Source organism: Moschus berezovskii, chromosome 2 (genome assembly GCF_049115385.1).
Source record: "Moschus berezovskii isolate FMDL1 chromosome 2, NW_MosBer_1.0, whole genome shotgun sequence".
Taxonomy (NCBI): Eukaryota; Metazoa; Chordata; class Mammalia; order Artiodactyla; family Moschidae; genus Moschus; species Moschus berezovskii.
In genome coordinates this window covers 107,634,569-107,654,719 of record NC_142461.1, presented here as the reverse complement: position 1 = coordinate 107,654,719, position 20,151 = coordinate 107,634,569, and the positions used below count along the sequence as shown (strand labels likewise).

At 34.5% G+C, this 20,151-nt stretch overlaps 1 protein-coding gene across 5 annotated transcripts in view; it reads left to right on the top strand.

Moving 5' to 3' along the window:
- Nucleotides 1-20,151, top strand: part of SCN3A (sodium voltage-gated channel alpha subunit 3) — a 120,577-nt gene that overhangs the window by 59,495 nt on the left and 40,931 nt on the right. For 4 of the 5 annotated variants that reach the window (XM_088829815.1, XM_055398413.2, XM_088829818.1 and 1 more), the window contains 6 exons: nucleotides 3,082-3,372; nucleotides 8,285-8,629; nucleotides 9,645-9,777; nucleotides 11,151-11,389; nucleotides 18,255-18,428; nucleotides 19,454-19,810. In XM_088829815.1, the coding sequence (XP_088685941.1) occupies nucleotides 3,082-3,372; nucleotides 8,285-8,629; nucleotides 9,645-9,777; nucleotides 11,151-11,389; nucleotides 18,255-18,428; nucleotides 19,454-19,810 (1,539 nt within the window). The remainder of the gene's footprint in view (nucleotides 1-3,081; nucleotides 3,373-8,284; nucleotides 8,630-9,644; nucleotides 9,778-11,150; nucleotides 11,390-18,254; nucleotides 18,429-19,453; nucleotides 19,811-20,151) is intronic. The other variant, XM_088829823.1, reaches the window with a different exon arrangement.

The window sequence follows — 20,151 nt, the reverse complement described above, 5'->3', positions numbered from 1 at the left end:
TAATAAGTGTAGTTAATGTCTTGGGGTTTTAAAATGAGATTTTAAAACTGGATCTTATGTTTATACTGAAGTATAATCACAGATTAATTTTTATTTTACTTTTTAAGGACACACAGATACAGTAAGTTATAGAGGCTCTTTTGTTTCACACAGAGATAAGAAAAACAAAATGTTATTCTCTGTGGAAATATTCAGCACATATTTGTTATCTGTTACAATAAGAATTCAGCAAACCCACTGTGAAAGTAACACTATTAGCCTAAGTAAGCAGGACGTTGGCCATGTCACAGAGCTGCGTATAAACAGGTACACAGACATGGGAGGTGACAGGAAACATCTGCCTCTGAGGGAATTGGCAAATCCCTGGAAGTGGAATAAGTGACAGATTCGAGTTGACGAGTGACACAGAAAATGTATTGTGTCGGGAGGTTACCGTTGTTGCCGTACAAAAATCTGTTTTGGTTTTGAGTTATTCCAAATGTTTACCCAGTCTAAGTAGGGAAATCATGTCTTATGCAAAACAAATTCTGGAAGTGATTTAAATGGATATGAGTTTCAGAATTATGTCCAGAGACTATTACCACCACTTCCACTTCCTTTTTTCCTGACAACAAACAAGTGAATAAATGATTTGGCACTATGCATTGGCACTATGTTTTTCTCTATACAAAGTGGAAAGGAAAATTAAGGACTTTATTTGGATAAAAAGAAATATGTATACATTCATTCTCTCAAGAAGCGCTGTATATTATGTATCTCCTATGTATCAAGCACTATGCAACTATATTTAACTTGCTCAAATTAGTCTTTCATTTATCCACTTTATTTTATACTTTTATATTAAATTTATTCACATTTATAAAGGGCCCTTAATATTTATCATCTTTCATCACTGATATTACAAGTAATATCCATGATCAAGAATTTAATTTGGACTTCCATAGTGGTTGAATGTTTAGGACACAAAGATTCCACTGCGGAGGGCACAAGTTTGATTGATCCTTGATCAGGGAACTAAAAACTAAGATGCTGCATACCACATGGCTCAGCCAAAAATAAAAATAAAAATTCAATTAAAAAAGATCTGATTATATGCATTCTATAAATATATAAATTCTGAATTAATGTTTCATTTAAATGTTAGGATTGTCTTTTATCAAGTTTTAGATCTGGGTTTCTATAATGAATACAGCAATCAATATAAACATTTTACATGTTCCTTGGCCCAACACATATATATATAGTACTATATATAGTACTGTGGTTCCCATCCCTGGGGTCATGTTAATCCCATGGAATGTGTATCATAGTACCTTTAATTTTAAACCTTTTTTAAAATTTTTAGTTGATATGAGGTTCAGAAACTGTAGCTACTTACAAGGGTCTGCTTCTCAAGAAGGAGAAATCAGAGAAGATGTTGTCAAAGCATTCAATATGAGTTTTATGTTCTTTTCTAAAATATTACTTCTGTTATGCAGACTATTCTAAAACCCTAGCTTTTATGAGATCTTGAAACATCAAGTCTGTCTTATTCTTCCCATACTCCCATTCAGTATCTGAGACAACTGACAGTATAATGCCTTTTTTTACCCTTATTCACCAAACATTTACTGAGTCTTTTATGTCAAGTGACATAATATGCAATGTGCACACAGACAGACAGACACAAACACACATACACACACACACACAAATGACAGAATTCCTCTCTATACGAATAGACCAGAATATGTCTAGTGGCTAAGAGAAGATAGAACAAATAACAGCTATATTAGAGTTGTCTGTATTCAGTAATGAAAAGAGTTGAACCAGTAGTCTAATATTTAATCATTTCCAGTTTGATGATTATGTTTATAAACAGGAACATACTTAATGAGAACTCAGCTTTGAATTACGTATCCTCTCCAGTTAGTATTTAGAGCATTTCCCCATCTAAAAAATACCACTCACGTAAATAAAAATACAAAAGATTTGGCATGCCATGTTTCACCTCAAAGCTGCTTGTTTCTTTAGCAGGTGCAGAAATTTAAAATGCTTAAGTAGTGCTTGCTTCAGCAGTACATATACTAAAATGCTTAAGTATACTCAGTGTTGAAATATGGAAAGAAAATATTTGAAGTAGTCATAATCCTTTGATGATTATTTCAGGTATTTATTGACTGATAAGTTCATCTTTTGTTATTATTTGTAATAATAATAATAAATTAACATTTAAAATTTTAAGCTAAAAGTGCTGTGCAATAAATTAATCATGTTAGATTCTGGAATTAATATGACCTCAGGAATGGGAGGGCTTGCCAGGTGGCTCAGTGGGAAAGAATCTGCCTGCCAATGAAAGAGATGCAGGTTCAGTCTTTTGGTCAGGAAGATCCCCGGGAGGAGGAAATGGCAACCCACTCCAGTATTCTTGCCTGAAAAATCCCATGGACAGAGAAGCCTTGCAGGCTACAGTCCATAGGATTGCAAAGAGCTGGACACAACTGAGCAGATGAGTACGCTCGAACCCAGAAACGCGAATAATAGTACTGAATGTGATTCAAATGAAGGAAGAGGATATATTAGCCAATACATTCCCACTACTTCCCCTAGAGGGAAAACGTAGACACTTTAAATGCTTTGAGTTCACAAAAAAAGAAAAGTCTTTTGTCCTAGATTTAGAAGGAAAAAATACCACTCAGTTGTTGACAATCACAAGTGGGAGGAACAAACCTATGGATGGAATTGGAACACTAATCAGACCAGACACCACCATGAACAGAACATTTGCTTTTAAAGTGTAGAAGATATTTTTAAGAGAGCAGTTGTTCCCTGAAATGAAGCTAATCTCAACAGAGTTTTTAAAAAAAGACTTCAGAAGATGTGCCAAACCAGACTTTTCTAATTCATAAGCTAACACATTGCTTTATACTATGCAAAAATGTATCATTATTAAGTAAACTCTCTTGTAGTAAAACATACAAATGACCAGAAAGACATAAATTTTCGGATATAGTTCACTGTATTAAACGGCAACATATGTCCCATAGTCAACTGTTTTCCAAAGTTGCATGTTCTAAATAGTGCCTGGTTTTATTTACACAGGCAGTTGCAGCAGCATCAGCTGCTTCAAGAGATTTCAGTGGAATAGGTGGGTTAGGAGAGCTCTTGGAAAGTTCGTCAGAAGCATCAAAATTAAGCTCCAAAAGTGCTAAGGAGTGGAGGAACCGAAGAAAGAAAAGAAGGCAGAGGGAGAATCTTGAAGGAAACAACAAAGGAGAGGGAAACAGGTTTCCCAAGTCTGAATCTGAGGACAGCGTCAAAAGAAGAAGTTTCCTTTTCTCCATGGATGGAAATCGACTAACTACTGACAAGAAATTCTACTCCCCTCATCAGGTACAGCTTTCTACTAAGGATTCCAATTTGTTTTGTCATTTCTGTATCTTCGTATATTTTTGTAGTATCTGATGTAAATGAGGGACAGGGAACTAACATTTAATATGATTATTTAAATGTATATCATAAATTGTCTTTAAAAGATATTTTTATTAAATCATTAATAACTTTTATTTTACAGTAATCAGTTTTAAGCACTATAATATTTTGAGACCATTTTCTCAATCTGTTTTGTTGGGAGGTAGGAGGAGTGAAACCTACCTATCAAACTTTTTTCTTCAGTGAGGCAGTTTCGTAATCTCTTGTTTACCTTTTCCATTTTGAGACCTCAAATGAACCCACCTTTTTGCATATGCTTTTCTGCCTTTAATATCTGAGTATTAGATATTACTAATATCTAATGTATTAGATACATTACTGCAAGATATGTATGAATTTTGCAAAGAAATGTCTCTGGATTTTGTTTCTATCTTTTGATGTGAGAACTATACGGTCGTGATCTTCCATTATGCTGATACGGTGTCATGCAGTGATATATTAGGATGAAATTATGACCCAAATTCTCTCAAGGAGAAGTAAATAAAAGAAGGTCTATTTTTGCTCTGATTTAATGCCAAGTACCCAATTCTTCAGCATATTTTCAAGTCAAATAGGGAAAATAGTATCAACTCTAAGTTTTATCAGTTGCATAATGAAGAGTAAATGGTTATGAAATCTGTGATAAGTACAGTTATGGCTTTGAACCCTATTTGGTTCCATTAGAATTTCATGTGCTATGAATCCTGGGTCAGCCAATCAACAAATATTTATTGCTCACCTACTTTGGTTCACAAGAGGAAAGAAATAGTTCTGGGAAAAAAAAAAACTCAATGAACAAAACAATGTAATTCACTGACCTCATGGATTTTTATACAGAAGGAGGAGACAGACAATAAACAAGACAAGTAAGTCACAGACTATGTCAGAAAGTGATAAGTACAATTGGGGGGAAAAGGCAAGAAAAGAAAATTAAGAGCACTAACTGGTGGTTAAAAAAGTTAAATAGAATGGTTTGGGAAGCCTTGACTGTAAAGGAGACCTTGCAGCAAAGATTTTGAGGAGGCAAGAGTACAGGCTATCCATCGAAGTGCATTTTAGGCTCACTGAAGAGCAAGTGGAAGGCCCTGATGTGGTAATACGCTCAGAATGTTCAAGAAGCAGCTGGGAAGCCCCTGTTGAGTGAACCAAGAGGAGCAACAGCAATAGGAAGTTAGCTGAAAGTCAAGAGTTTAAATACTAAAAACAGAACTGGTATATATATACATTATATGTAGTTCATTTCATATCTGGAGATAGTGAAACAGATACTTAGGGAGACAGGAAGAGAGAGAGATGGTAGGATGATAGGTAGACTGAGAAATAGATAAAATAGACAACAGATGTTGCAAAGTAAAAGAAACAGCCTATTAGCATTGATAGTTACATACCCCAGTAAAAATATGCAGAAAACATTAACGCAGTCACAAGCAAAAGTATACCAGAAGCATTTTACAGTTTCTGGTTGTTTAAATAAACTCTCTAAGAGGAAAGAGAATCAGTGGAGATAGTGGGGATAGGAAGCATAAGGTGGGCATGGCATAATGTTCAAAACACATATATCTTTAAAATCGTTAAGGCCAATTAGCCATAAATTATGAGTACCCTGTCCTCCACTAACATAAATTTTAGATGTTAGTTTACATTTATTATATTATTTTATTCTTAAATACATAATACATGTTCATAGTACAACATGAACAAGTACTTAAAGGCAAACAATGGAAAGTGAATCCTCCCGCCAAGATTTTATCTATGTTGTTTGAACACAAGGAAGCAATTTATTTTAAAACAGAAACTTCATAGCTAGAACCAAGTGTAGTTGTTGACTTACTGAAAACATTGATAAGCTACATACATTTAACTTGAAATGCCATGCTTATATTAGAACATCTTCAAATTCTCTGTGTCTTTCATTCTGACTTCCCAATTCACTTCAAGTTCAGTTCTTGCATGCAGGATTTTGTCCTTACACCTAAATGCTTCAATTTTCCCTTTTGCTACTGAAAATTAAGAAAAAGAATTCAAATTTACCTTCTTAGAATAAGACAAAAAAAAAAAAAAAAACATACCCAGAATTTATATTTTGACATGCCTGAGGTAAAGAAAGATGGCCTTTTGATCCTTAATGCATAAAAGCTTGTTTCCCTAGAGAAAGGCCTGCCACAGCTGTGGGTATTCCCTGCACTCTGCTTCATCTTCTAGTGTGTTATTTTTGTTTTATTTTCTCTGAATACTATTTTTGCTATCTTCTTTTTTCGGTCTCTGTTGCCTTGAAAGCTGTGCTTACACCCATTATTATACTTTCCAAAGAGTGAACAGAAATTTCAAATAAACCCAAGGATTTGAAACGCCTCTGAAAACATGTCAACATAAAAACATGCAAATTAAAGGCATGTACCAGATACATTTTAGATATACACACATACCACACACTCCCAGCCAGTATTGTGTAGACAATATTCTAACACAGGTATATGAAGATGACTGAATTAAACCATCTTAGGAATTAGTGCAAGACAAAGCTGGTATTAGGGCTTCCATGGTGGCTCAATGGTAAAGAATCTGCCTGCAATGCAGAAGACTCGGGTTCAATCCCTGGACTGGAAAGATTCCCTGGAGAAAGAAATGGCAACACACTCCAACATTCTTGCCTGGAGAAACCCATGGCCAGAGAAGCCTGGTGGGCTATAGTCCATGGGGTCACAAAGAGACGGAAAGGACTGAGTGACTAACACTTTCACTTCCTTTTCGAAGCTGGCATTCCTCTGAGTGCAGGGTGAGGTCCACCTGCATTAGAATCACCTAGAATGTATGTTTGAATACTCAGATCCCAGTGTCCTGGGGCTTCCCTCATAGCTCAGTCGGTAAAGAACCTGTCTGCAATGCAAGAGACCCAGGTTTGATTCCTGGGTAGGGAAGATCCCCTGGAGAAGGAAATGGCAACCCACTCCAGCTTTCTTGCCTGGAGAATCCCATGGACAGAGGACCCTGTCAGTCCATGGGATCACAAGAGTCAGACAGCACCACCACTACCACAGTGTCCTACCCCTGCTTACTGAATCCCAATTCCAAAAAGTTGGGACCTAAAAATACACACCAAGGTTTCAAAACATGAGTGTGGACATAAAAATATTATATTGATAATTTAAATTGAGTATGAGGAGATTAAAAACATCATCATTCCTTATTATTGAGGGCTGAATGAATGTCTTCACAATGTCTAATTTCTTGATCACTTTGATGACTGGAAAATCAGTCTAGCTACTGTCTGACATTGGGTAGACAAACCTGCTACGTGAACTGAGTGTCACATAGACACAGTCTCAGCCTGGATTAATCAGTCATTAATTCCTGTGAATATTTCTAACCAAATCCAAAAGAACAGCACATTTCTCAATGAATAGTATCTTTCCAGAATATCACTGAGACAGAGGGCAAAAAAAGATTATTCTAGTGCTTTGCAGTCAGGGAAAAGCCATAAAATAAAGCTAAAAATGGGGCATAATAAGATAAGCATGACCTAATTAGGCAAAGGGACCAAACCTAAATTTGAGGGAGTTTGCCTTCCTTGTGGTTTTTTCTGCTAAAATTACTATTTTTGGTTTTACATTGACGCTTCGTGGAAGAAAGGAAAGGTCTAGGTATATTTCCAGCTGCATGTAGATATGTATGCATATGTATGTGTATGTATCTACATATGTTACCCAGCTATACAGAGACTTAGAACAGGTCATGAGAGGTTGCTGGGGCAGGGGTGGGGACAGAATATGGGAAATGCCATTGTCAACGAGGAAGGGAGCAAACAGAGATTCTGCAGGAGACTAGAGATGCTTTTGAAAACTATCATCAAGGCTAAAACAAAGAATTATTTGGTGCTACTGATTTAAAAGCCATTCAAAAAATGAAAGAAGGGACTTCATGCTAAATTCTTATTTTCTAGTATCAGAAACCGTCTACTTGATTTATTCAAAAATATATGTAAGTTTTAAAGTTTTTAATCATCCAGCTCCTTTTAATAAAATTAAATTGATATTAGAAGGATAAGCTGTCCTCTACATCACCCTTATCGGTTAAGACATGTATAAGTATTTTTAAAACTAGTGTTAAAATTTTGAGTAAGAATAGTAATTTATACAGCAATCTAGGAACTCTCTCTGTTGTGTTTGCTATGGCATATATTCTCTCAAACAAAGTGAATCATTAGTAGCCATTTGGAAAACTTAGCAAATTTAGAAGACAGCATCATAGATAAGTTTTGTGGCTTTTACGCCCATGTGCAAAAGACAAGAAGGTCCAGAAAATAATAATAACTTCCTTTTAAAACTCAAAAAAAAAAGAGAATGGAGAGATAATGCCTTTGTTTTTAAATCATTATCCAGAAGAAACATACTTGGTCCAAATATTTTAAATTCAAGCCAACAGTTTCACTTGAACTGTAACTTATTTTCCAAGTTGTGTGCCCTTTCAGATTATAGCATTTAGGAATGAAAGCCACCTATCAAAAAGAATCATTTGTCCTCTCCAGCATCAGGTTCCCCGCCTAGAACATTACGCTAACAAAACCCACCTCATAGGACTACAGTGAAGATTAAATGAAGTGGTCATGCACTTAGTAAACTGCATATTAGAACTCCTAATCAGAAAAATTACTTAAATTTGTATTGTGGTCTTTAATAAAAATATCAAAACATATGTGTTCTCTATAAATTTGATAAACCGTGTTTAAGATCAAGACTATTCTTACCCAAAAGCAAATAGATTCTTCACTATTAAGACTTTCATTAAATAGTTGTGTCCCCTGTCCCCATTCTTTCCTTCCTTGCTCTCTCCTCAGTCTCTGTTAAGTATCCGTGGTTCCCTGTTTTCCCCACGACGCAATAGCAAAACAAGTATTTTCAGCTTCAGAGGTCGGGCAAAGGATATCGGTTCTGAAAATGACTTTGCTGATGATGAACACAGTACATTCGAAGACAGCGAGAGCAGGAGAGACTCACTGTTCGTGCCGCAGAGACACGGAGAGCGACGCAACAGTAACGTTAGTCAGGCCAGTATGTCATCCAGGATGGTGCCAGGGCTTCCAGCCAATGGGAAGATGCACAGCACTGTGGATTGCAATGGTGTGGTTTCCTTGGTGGGTGGACCATCAGCTCTAACCTCACCTACTGGACATCCGCCAGAGGTGATAACAGATAATAAATTAGCTACTACTGACATTATACACCGATTTGAAATAATCAAGGCCTAGGCAGTTTAGCCTGTTATACTAACCTACTTCCCAAAAATGAAAGTCCTTAAAAATAACATATGCTTTTATTGAATGAAGAAAAAATAGAATCTTGAGAATCAATTGAATTGTATGGGACCGTTAACTTTCAAATGCTTTAGGTTAAAAGAGCCTGGTTTTTAGAGTTTGGGGTGAAAACGCCTATCTGCAAATTCAACACAAAATAATGGACACTATGACAACTTATTACAGATGTCTGTTCACCCAGAATTGTATAATAATCTATACATATTCTGGAAATTTCATATACTTAAAATTAAATAATTTAATGACCAACATATTGATAATAGGCAGTTTCGGTGCAACTGCCAGTATTCTACAGTGACTCTAAAATGTTCTGATGTCTAAAACGTTTTGATTTCTTATAAGATGGCACATGGAAATAATTTTAAAAATCTCAGGAAAGCACACACATTTCATTGTACATCTGTGTTTGTGCATAGAAAAAAAAAATCGTCCCATATATGTCAATATTTTCAATATAGCCTCAAAGAAAATAATTCAGCCTTAATATTAATATTACATAATATTATTATTTGTTTTGGGGGAAGATTAATCTGATTCTTAATCACTGAGAAAGCTAAAATACTTTTCATTTGAATTAAATGAAATAATATATGATTTATGAAAAATTTCTCTGGAAATTCCAACAGGTAAATTAAAATATTTCTGCAACATAATTGCCTTATACAATTGCATCCAACTGGTAAATTCTTGTTTTAACCCTGTAGGGTATCACCTGTGATCTTTTTAAGTATTTATAACTTAATAATAAATTAGTATTTTATTATTACTTGAAAATTGTTACTTGGGAAAACTGCACAAAGTATGACTTTCCAAAGAAATGCTAATGTTGTGTTGTATTACTCACTGAAAAGGGTGGTTTGAGCCATCAGTATTTGGTTTGCAGGGTACCACCACTGAAACGGAAGTCAGAAAGAGAAGGCTAAGTTCTTACCAGATTTCAATGGAGATGCTAGAAGATTCCTCCGGAAGGCAAAGAGCCATGAGCATAGCCAGCATCTTGACTAACACAATGGAGGGTAAGAAGGCAGCCATGGGATAGTCAGGTTTCTATGATTATGCAGTTTGGAGAACTATTACTTATTCCCATGGAATTACGAAAGTCAGTTACCCAAGATCAGAACTGTATAATAGACCCAAGTAGATAATATATGGAATACACTATTATCACATTGATTACAAAACTAATATTGCCTCTATTTCTTTTTGATTCCGATTCTCATCTGCCAAGTGATTATTTTACCACTTGATAGCTCATCAGCGAGGATTTATCCTTATGTTATATTATCCTTAAGCAATTAGAGCAAAAGCTTCTCTTTTTAAGTTCTGGTATGCAGAAGCACAAAGAAACATCACTAAAACTTCAATCTGTTCTCCAGGCATAGAAGTGGTGATGGGTTGAGGAGGTATATGGGTTGAGTTGGAGAAATCAAAACCTGTGTTCCATTTCCACAGGAACCCTAAGAAAAGATCTTTCCTCCATCTTCCACATACTCAGAAACCATTACATTCCTTTAATGAAGAGCTGACACAAATATTTGTTGATTTTGACACACATGAATGGACAACAATTATTACTTCCTTGTTCATTCATTAAATAAGTCCCCTTTTCTTCAAGTTTGGAGGAATATTACATCAGTACTGTCATTTTCTAAATCCCAATCAGAATTCATATCTAACATAAGTTCTTTAGAAAACTTCAGTTATATTTTGTACCTTAGTCTATTGGTGTATTGGATATGCAAATGGGCATATATTTCAAATATATTTCACCCATTAAATTACTAGTACCCATTAAATTACTAGTACCTTTTTAATAGGCTAGAATTCTGAAAAAAAAATGAGCAAATATGAATAACAGAACTAGATTTGGGGCTGAATCTATATTAAAAAGAAAAACATACTATATCTTGATATGTACAAGATCAATGCTAATGTGGAGACAGAGAGAAGAAAGGGTCACACATATTAATAAGAATCACAGCTTTAGAAAGTATTCTGAAAAAGCTCTTTCAAAAGAAACAGTAATTGATACATTTAATAGTTCTCTAGAACTTACTTTAAAATTCTGTTTTGATAAAGAAAATATAGCAATTTAATAACCCATTACCTAATTAATAGGTAATTAAGTTATTTAACTTGAGGCAAAATATTAAATTTGAAGTATTTTTTCTGCTTAAAGAGATTTTTCATAAATATTTTGTGAAAATGTTTAATGGAATTGTCTTCTCAAGTCTGTTAAACTAATTTGAACTTCTGTCCCTAAGCAAAAGTATCAATTTTATCAAATAGTGTATAAATTACAGCAACAGTAATGTATAATGTATAAATTACAACAACAGTAATTTGTTTATATTGTTATTTACTATCTCATTCTTTATTGTTCCCCCAGAACTTGAAGAATCTAGGCAGAAATGTCCACCATGCTGGTATAGATTTGCCAATATGTTCTTGATCTGGGACTGCTGTGATGCATGGTTAAAAGTAAAGCATCTTGTGAATTTAATTGTTATGGATCCATTTGTTGATCTTGCCATCACTATTTGCATTGTCTTAAATACCCTCTTCATGGCCATGGAGCACTACCCAATGACTGGTCAATTCAGTAGTGTGTTGACTGTAGGAAACCTGGTGAGTTCATTTGAAGTTTACTTACTTACTTTGTCAGAAATGGGGCAGATAGACCAAAGAAGAAATCCATTTGTGCTATGCAGAACCCACAAACTATACCCTCTTTTCTCATGGGAAGAAATATCTAAAGGGATATTGAAGGGATTCTCAGGGATAAGGTCTAGAATTCAACTGGTATGAATACTGACTGTTGAGACCAACATCTGTGCTGATTGATCATGGTGTTTTACCCTTTGTAAACTTGTTAAAATCTTTACTGTCAATCTTGCTGGAAAAAAAAATAGAAATCATGAGGTCTAATTCTGGCTCCATAAGAAGACATTTTTCACACACACAGCTTATGAAGAAATAGTTCTTTGAAGGGAATTCATAAAGATTGATTTCTGTGCAAATAAGGGCATAGTTGTTTCAAATTGAACTGCCTAATAAAATGCTTCAGTAGAATTCACACAAGAGAAGAAATAGTTGATAAAAATGCATTTGTAATTTAGCCACACTCTGGTTCATGTTACTTGGGTAGACATCTGTATATGTGTATGCCGACATATACATTTCCTCCTTCTACATGAAGAAACTGGAATGGATGAACAATTTAAAAAAAAGAATTTACATAGTTTATTAATCAAGACCTTTCTTTTTGGCACAAGATAGAAACAGAATTCAATAGTTTAAGAGGAAAAGAAAAAGACTGTCTCATGAAATGGAAAGAAAAAGATGATTTACCAAACCATTTGAGGATAATTTTGCAACTGGGCTTCAGGAAATGCTTTAACCAAGGGATTGGATGTAGCCCAACCATTCATTACATCTTTTGTCTGTGGGTCAGGAAATATGATCACCCATACCTTGTTGGTTCATGTAACCTTTGCAACGGAAAAACACTGAATCTCTTTTTCAGTTCCAGTTTAAAGACTATCGTGATAAGACTCTAGCATAGCTTGGATCAGATGCTCATCTGTGGTTTAGCCAACATTGGCAAAGGTAGATTCATGTGAAAATCGCAGTTCTGAGGAATTACACAGGTGGAGGATTAATTCCCAAAAGAAAGAAGAAAGGGAATACTGGACAAACAACTAAGTGTCTACTTCAATAAGTGATCTCAACTTCACTGCATTATTTGACTAAGTATAACTTCCCTGGTAGCTCAGACGGTAAAGCGTCTGCCTGCAATGCGGGAGACCTGGGTTCAGTCCCTGGGTCGGGAAGATCCCCTGGAGAAGGAAATGGCAACCCACTCCAGTACTCTTGTCTGGAAAATTTCATGGACAGAGAAGCCTGGTAGGCTACAGTTCATGGGATCGCAAAGAGTTGGACACAACTGAGCAAATTCACTTCTAACACCCACCAGATTCTTGAGACTTTCTTCATCTTTGACACCTGTGATATTGATTTTTTTTTTTTTTGTCTGATTGCCTCCTTCATCTTTCCAATCACTCTATATCACTGCTTTCTTTTCAGGACTGCTCTTCTTTTGCCTATTAGGGCTATGTTTGTCACTCAATATTTGTACGTACTCAACAACTCTAGGTATTGTCTACTCTTATAAGGTGTGTTCTATTTCTTTATTTCCAGCAGTTAAAGATGATCTTTCTCACAGTTTATTGAAAGCCCTAAAATTTTCAAGTTAGTTTTGTATTACCTCTAGTAGTAGCCTTTCAGTTTCAAAGAGGCTTCCAGCTCCAAAACAGAAACCTTTTATTTCTTATATACAATTTTATATCAAGACCCATTGTTTCCTTTTCCTAGGCATCAATTTTTTACCTTTATGGCTGCCACTAAAATTGTATTTCTAGTACTGTACCCTCAGTCTGCTTTCATCTTGCCAAAGTATCTATTGTCTATATTTGTGGTTTGAAAATCTTACCTGGTTTTTAACACTCCCCCTCTAATCCCATCCTTCCTATGCCATCTTATTTTCCATTGTTTCCTAACCAGTCACCACCAGTCTTCTCAGAACAGCCTTGACACTATAACCCACAAATGTTTATATGTTTATATATGGGAAAGTAGTTCACTGTTCTCTACATTCATACTTAAAGTGTCCTGACTCAAATCACTTCATCTCAACTCTTCATATTCTTTAAGGTCCAACCACAGCTTCATCTCTCCTCTGATATGACTCTCAGTCCATACTGAGCACACTTTTCTTAACTCCTAATGCATTTCTGTGAATAGAACATGGTTGAACATTAAACATTTTCTTGTTGCATCATAATTCTTGTTTTTCAATTCCACTACATATTACTCCATGGCAGAGATCACATCCTACTTTTCTTTTGTATCTCTCAGAGTGTTTACATGGTTGTAGCTTGATAAATAACCAACTGGCTGTTTCCTACCCATAAAGGAACATGGGCTTTGGAATCTGGTAGAACTGGGTTTGACCTTACTAATAATGTAGCATCTGGACAAGTATGATAAAAAAAATTTGAGTCTTTGTTTTCTATTATTGAAACGGATACAATAATACTCATCTCCCAGAGTTGCTGTGAAGGTATAATGAGATAATGTGAAAACACAACACTTTGCCTGGCATCTAGCACGTGCTCAATAAACAGCTTCCTTCCTCTTATGTACGCTATTAACCTTCCTTTGAAATACTGATGGAAAACAGTTCTGGTCTAGCTCTGTATTTTTCCCAGACAGTTAGGGAAGTTGAACTGTTAGGAACAATTTGGGAAATTTGTCAGAGTGACGCAGGAAATTGAGGTCTTAAAGAATTTTGATGTTGACGCAATAGAGTACAGAAGCACAGGATAAGAGATGTTGGATTATAGGATAATCAAACTGAAAAGCACTAGACTAAAACACCAAATTTGTGTCCAAGTCCAGTTGTCTGTGCTAAATATCTGATCTTGAAAAAGTCACAAATATTGTTTTCTCATGAGTACAATGTGTTGGGACTAGACGATTTTTCATGTCTCTCCTCATGCTAAAATCTATAACTTTAAATATCAGTGGAGATAATGAGATAGAGGAAGTGAGGTGAAAAACTGGTCAGTGGTTTACTGTAGCAGAACCATGGGTAAGCTGAGTTTAGTGTTAGGGAAACAAGACTCATGAAGATAGAGAACACAGGTGACAGGAAACAGACTTAACTATTTGTAACCATAAGAACAGGCGAATGTGTAGACTGTTACTACTGGCTAAAAGCTCATTAATATTCTCTCTTTCTCTCTGTGTGAGAGAGAAATATTGCTTATATTATGGGTACTTAGCTGACTTTGGATCTATGTTATATACCATAGATGGGTGCTGCATTGCATATTTTGTGAAGACTTTATAGTTTTCTTATTAAAATCAATTTAAAATTTCTCTGGACTAGTTTATTACTATTCAAATGATTCCATACTGCCTTATAAATAAGGAAATTGAGTTTCTGATTGAATTAATAACAAAAGAATGTGCCATAAGTGTTGTGGCACTTTCAGCCTTTACTTACATAAATGTGCTTTTTTGTATTCTCTTTCTGCTGAAGCATATAAAAATTATATCATTTCCCTGTTGATTGCACTGTTCAAATTTAAGTTTCAAGAGACCTCAAATCTCTATTGAGTTTCTCTAAGATTCTGTTTTGCTTTTGTGGGTTTTTTTGTTTGTTTTAACCACTGTTAAACACGTGCACTCATTTTACTGATTCTATAAGCAAAAAATCTTCCATCAAACTTAGTAGGTTATATAATCCCTTCATCATATAAACATTTCCAGCTAACCTGTAACTTTTTCTTCAGGGAATATCGATAGAGATCTGTAGCTCCTACATTATGTTTTTCTTACTGCAACTCTCCCAACTAGAGATTAAAGATTCATGATATCCCTCTATTCTGCTAGACCCAGATGGGAACTTAGAAAATGATACCTGTTCTAAGGATTTTATAGGCTATTTTCAAATAAAAGCCTAAAGAAACATGATTAGCAAATTATTTAATTAAATGGTGTGGTTTAGGATATGAATACAGAATGTTAGAAAAGGGACATAATTCTTTGAAGGAGAAAAAAATGGCTTTGTTTATTGAAAGATAAAATCAGAAGCCAAATTCAAGAACTCACCTATGAAGCCTCTTGCATCAATGAAGTGCTATTTGTCTACCTAATTTCTTTCCTGATATAAGAGAAAATTGATTATTGTCCCTTATTAACCACTACTAATAAGACTGTTATGTAACAATAATTATGGATACACCACAATTTCTAAAAAAATTATAAGCATATAATACTGATAGAAATCCAAGAATATTAAACACAGACCTGATGAATCATCTCAATATCCCCATTTGACAGATGAGAGAAAAGAAAGTCATAAATGTTGATTATTTCCCATCATTTTTCTTTAAATATAATTCAATTTCATCCTCCAAAAATGAATGAACAACAAATATTTAAAGGTACAAATCCAAAAGGCCTGGATATGATAAAACTAAAAGTATTAAAACAAGAAGCTGATAGTGATGGAATGAAAGGAGGCTACAGGTATGTCAAATTCACTGCAAAAGAATGGAATTTCAGTCTGGACAAGTAGAGGTCCTGTGGAGCAAACTGACCAATATTCAAACTTCAGCCTTCAGAATGAACATTTCTGTCTTTTTAATGGATGTATCAACAGAAGTTTCCTCTCTAAGTAAATACTCAGTAAGGAAATTTTCCTATCCCTGAATTGAGACCGTAACCCATAAGATTTGATCATTCAAGCTCAGTGTCCTTCAAAACAACCCAAAATGCTCACCTTTTGTTTACTCTTGGTCCAGACTCTCAGGCTGATTCTCATCCCTATCTTTAGTGCTTATACTTTTACTAATTGTCATGTGTCATCATGTACAATATTAAAGATTTTTCACTAAACATCTCCTTATTAAAGAAGCTGCTTGCTGCTGCTGCTGCTAAGTCACTTCAGTCGTGTCCGACTCTGTGTGACCCCATAGACGGCCTCCCCTGTCCCTGGGATTCTCCAGGCAAGAACACTGGAGTGGGTTGCCATTTCCTTCTCAGGAAGCCTATAAATGTATTGTCCATAAGAAATTTATCAGCCTAGATGAATTCGGTTTGCAATTTCAACTTGTATGTCCTAATTAGCACTGTATTTATTTTCAAAGCCTAAAACAATGTCTAGTAAGCAATCAGCAATTTTTTATGAATGAATGAATGTCTGCAGAAGCATGTAATCCAAACTTTAGTAAAACAAAAAGCTTCCGCAGAAGACAAGATATAATTAGCCTAAGTCCAAACAATAAACATTTGATGATTTTACTAACTGTCTTAGTCTTCTCTTAACCACTGACAATGCTGAACTAGATTGAAATGTAACAAAAACAATTATCAGTGATTTTTAGGGCCTAAATTGAAACCATTTGAAGAGATAAAAGGCTATGACATTAAACTGCAAATTGTAATTAAAATGTTTTTAAAGAGAAGTTTCATGCTATAAACTTCATGATTATAAACTTATAGGAATATAAATTTAAGACATTCCTTTTATAAATTTAAAAGGAATTTAAATTTAAGGGTTTTTAAAATGCAGAACATCCTCATGTCGTTTCAGAAGAACTAAAATGTTCACCTTTATGATTTTATACAGGAAGAGATATTTACCTGGATTGTTTCTAACTGAATTTAACTAATATGTTTCTATAATTAGGCTGTTTATTTAAATAGTAGCTGCTCCTCAAACTTGAGAACTTATTTTACATTAACCAGGGAAAAAATACTCCAGAGTGAGTTCTTATATAAAAGGAAAAAACACTTTTTAATGTGCTTTATACCACATATCTGGATTTTCATACACTAAGCTTACTTGAATTATGTTTTACTTCTATTAGAATGAATGAGTGATAACTGAAGTTAAGCTATCTTTTTCTGGGATGGGTATTTCCCTAGGTTTGTGATTGGGGAAATGAGATGTTAGCTGCATTTACACATTTGTAAGAGTGGATCAAGATTTCCTTAAATTAATATTTTAGGAAACCAAATAATCTTGATACTATTATTTTGATAAAGTTCATTCAAGGTAAAGGCTGATTTACCTTGCTAAGTGGTATGCTTTAGTCATAATATGCAGCTTTTATCTATAGTTAATTAAGATAATTGCTTTAAAAGAATTTTTGCAAGAGTAATTTCATAGCTCTTCATGCCCTTGGGTGTCTTAGCCTGTGGTTTTGAGTTAGAAAACAAAACCATTTTCAAATAGACATTCATCCAGCCTCTCAAATAATTTATTAATCCTAATTGTTGGTGCATGCATACTGAGAATGTTCTCCTACTGCTTTCAATTAAATCTGCAGTTCCTTGCTCTATTTATCCATTAATCTTAATTCTGAGGCACGAATCCAGAGATAATTATTATAGAAACATTTGTGGCAAACTCATTCTTATCTCAAGAATGTTTATAAAATTATAGAAATAAGAATGGTGTCCCTTGAATAAAACAACATAAAAATCAAGAACAAAATATGGTTTTTCCTGATTTGGAGTAATTTTTGAGTGACTTCCAATAATACATAGATTTGTTCTTAATGCCTATATTTTTTAAAAATTAGTTGTAATTATGGTAGAAGTATAGGGTACAAAATAGCTATAAGTAGCTATTACTAATAATTACCAGTACTAATTATTTAATATCAGATTTCAAATATGGACAATGAAATATTATAAACTCAGCGTCATCTTGGAAATCTAGCAGATTCATTAGATAACACAAACCCACTTAATATATTCCCCAGAAAAAAAATGCTAAACTTGTATATCCATTTGTCACATTTCTTCACTTTAAATTTTAGATATTTTTACTCATAACAGTTTAATATTCTTTACAAATTCTCCGTGTTAAAAGTTTGTCAATGCTTGTGAAGTACTACTCTCTATGTTACTTTAGGTCTTCACTGGGATCTTCACAGCAGAAATGGTCCTCAAGATCATCGCCATGGATCCATATTATTATTTCCAAGAAGGCTGGAATATCTTTGATGGAATTATTGTCAGCCTTAGTTTGATGGAGCTTGGCCTGGCAAATGTGGAGGGACTGTCTGTACTGAGATCATTCAGACTGGTATCTGCTTAGACTATGCTTATATTCTATCTTTCATTGGAAAAACATTTATTTAAAAAATGAATCAGTGTGATTGTTTTTCAAGAATGATGAAAAAAATTAAAACACTTCATAATTATTAGCTGTGTAAGACACATTTTAAAATAAACATGTGCTTCTAAAATTATGTTTTAAATGAATTAAAAATTTTTTGCTTTAAAGCCTATAAAGAAATGCAAATAAAAAGCTTGCACCCAATTAATCTTTTTATCAACTTACATTAGTAAAGGAACACGGAAGAAAATGTGTTCCTATTAGCACTTTAGAAAATGGTATAACAAATTTTTGAATTTAGCAAAAAAAAATTATTTAAAATATGCAAAATTTTATAGGAAATTAAGTAAAATGTGTGTTTTTAAAATTGATACAAGCTTTTTTATGTTTGGTTAGTTTTCTGTGATTGTGGCTTTCATTCTGTCTGCCCTCTGATGGAGAAGGATAAGAGGCTTATGGAAGCTTCCTGATGGGAGAGACTCACTGAGGGGGAAACTGGGTCTTGTTCTGCAGCCCATGGGGTTGCAAAGAGTCGGAAACGACTGAGCAATTGAACTGAACTTTTTATGTTTACCAAAATTAGTTCATTTACTTTTATATTTTAAATGTCCATTAAAAATATGTAACTCATACTCTTAATACTTCTTTTTACTCTCTAAAGTATAGTCAGAGGTGACATTAGTTTGCTAAATTCACAAATGTCTGTAATTAAAATATTAATTAGTTTTTATGGACATATTTGCCAATAAATCAGAAATGTTTTATTTATCATTTCTGAAATATTTTCTCTCTTATTTTTCCATTTAAATGATATTATGATTTGATTTACAATTCCAGTATTATTACACTTTTTTATGGATTTGAATTAGTATGCTTTGAAATTTTATATTCCTTAAAGGTGGGTCTACAGTGTAACATACTGATAAAACGATGTCTAATTTTTAAAATTAAATTGTGATTACTACTAAGAGTACATTTTCACTTGACTACAGCTTCGAGTTTTCAAGTTGGCAAAATCCTGGCCCACCCTGAATATGCTAATTAAGATCATCGGTAATTCAGTGGGGGCTCTGGGTAACCTCACCTTGGTGTTGGCCATCATCGTCTTCATTTTCGCCGTGGTCGGCATGCAGCTCTTTGGGAAGAGCTATAAAGAATGTGTCTGCAAGATTTCTAGTGATTGTGAACTCCCTCGCTGGCACATGAATGACTTCTTCCACTCCTTCCTGATTGTGTTCCGGGTGCTGTGTGGAGAGTGGATAGAGACCATGTGGGACTGCATGGAGGTCGCTGGTCAAACCATGTGCCTTATTGTTTTCATGCTGGTCATGGTCATTGGAAACCTTGTGGTACGTATGTATTAACACTCGTAATTAAGAACAAGATCAGATAGTAGATGGGAAGGAGACCTGATGCAACAGACATATCTGGTTTCATCATCAACAAGGTAGACTCAAATCCCAGTAATAGGACTCTGAGCAGGGGCAAGTTACTTAACTTTCCTCAGGCTCAAATTCCCAACTATGAAATTGGAATAACAAAACTGAAATCTTGTGGTTTATGTGAGGATTACATGAAGTATATATATATATCTGTGAAAGTCTTGGGACAAAAATATTAGTTTTCCTTCTTCAAAGAAATGTTTTTAGCATCAAAACTAATTTGTCCTAATTTTATTTTTATGGCTTGA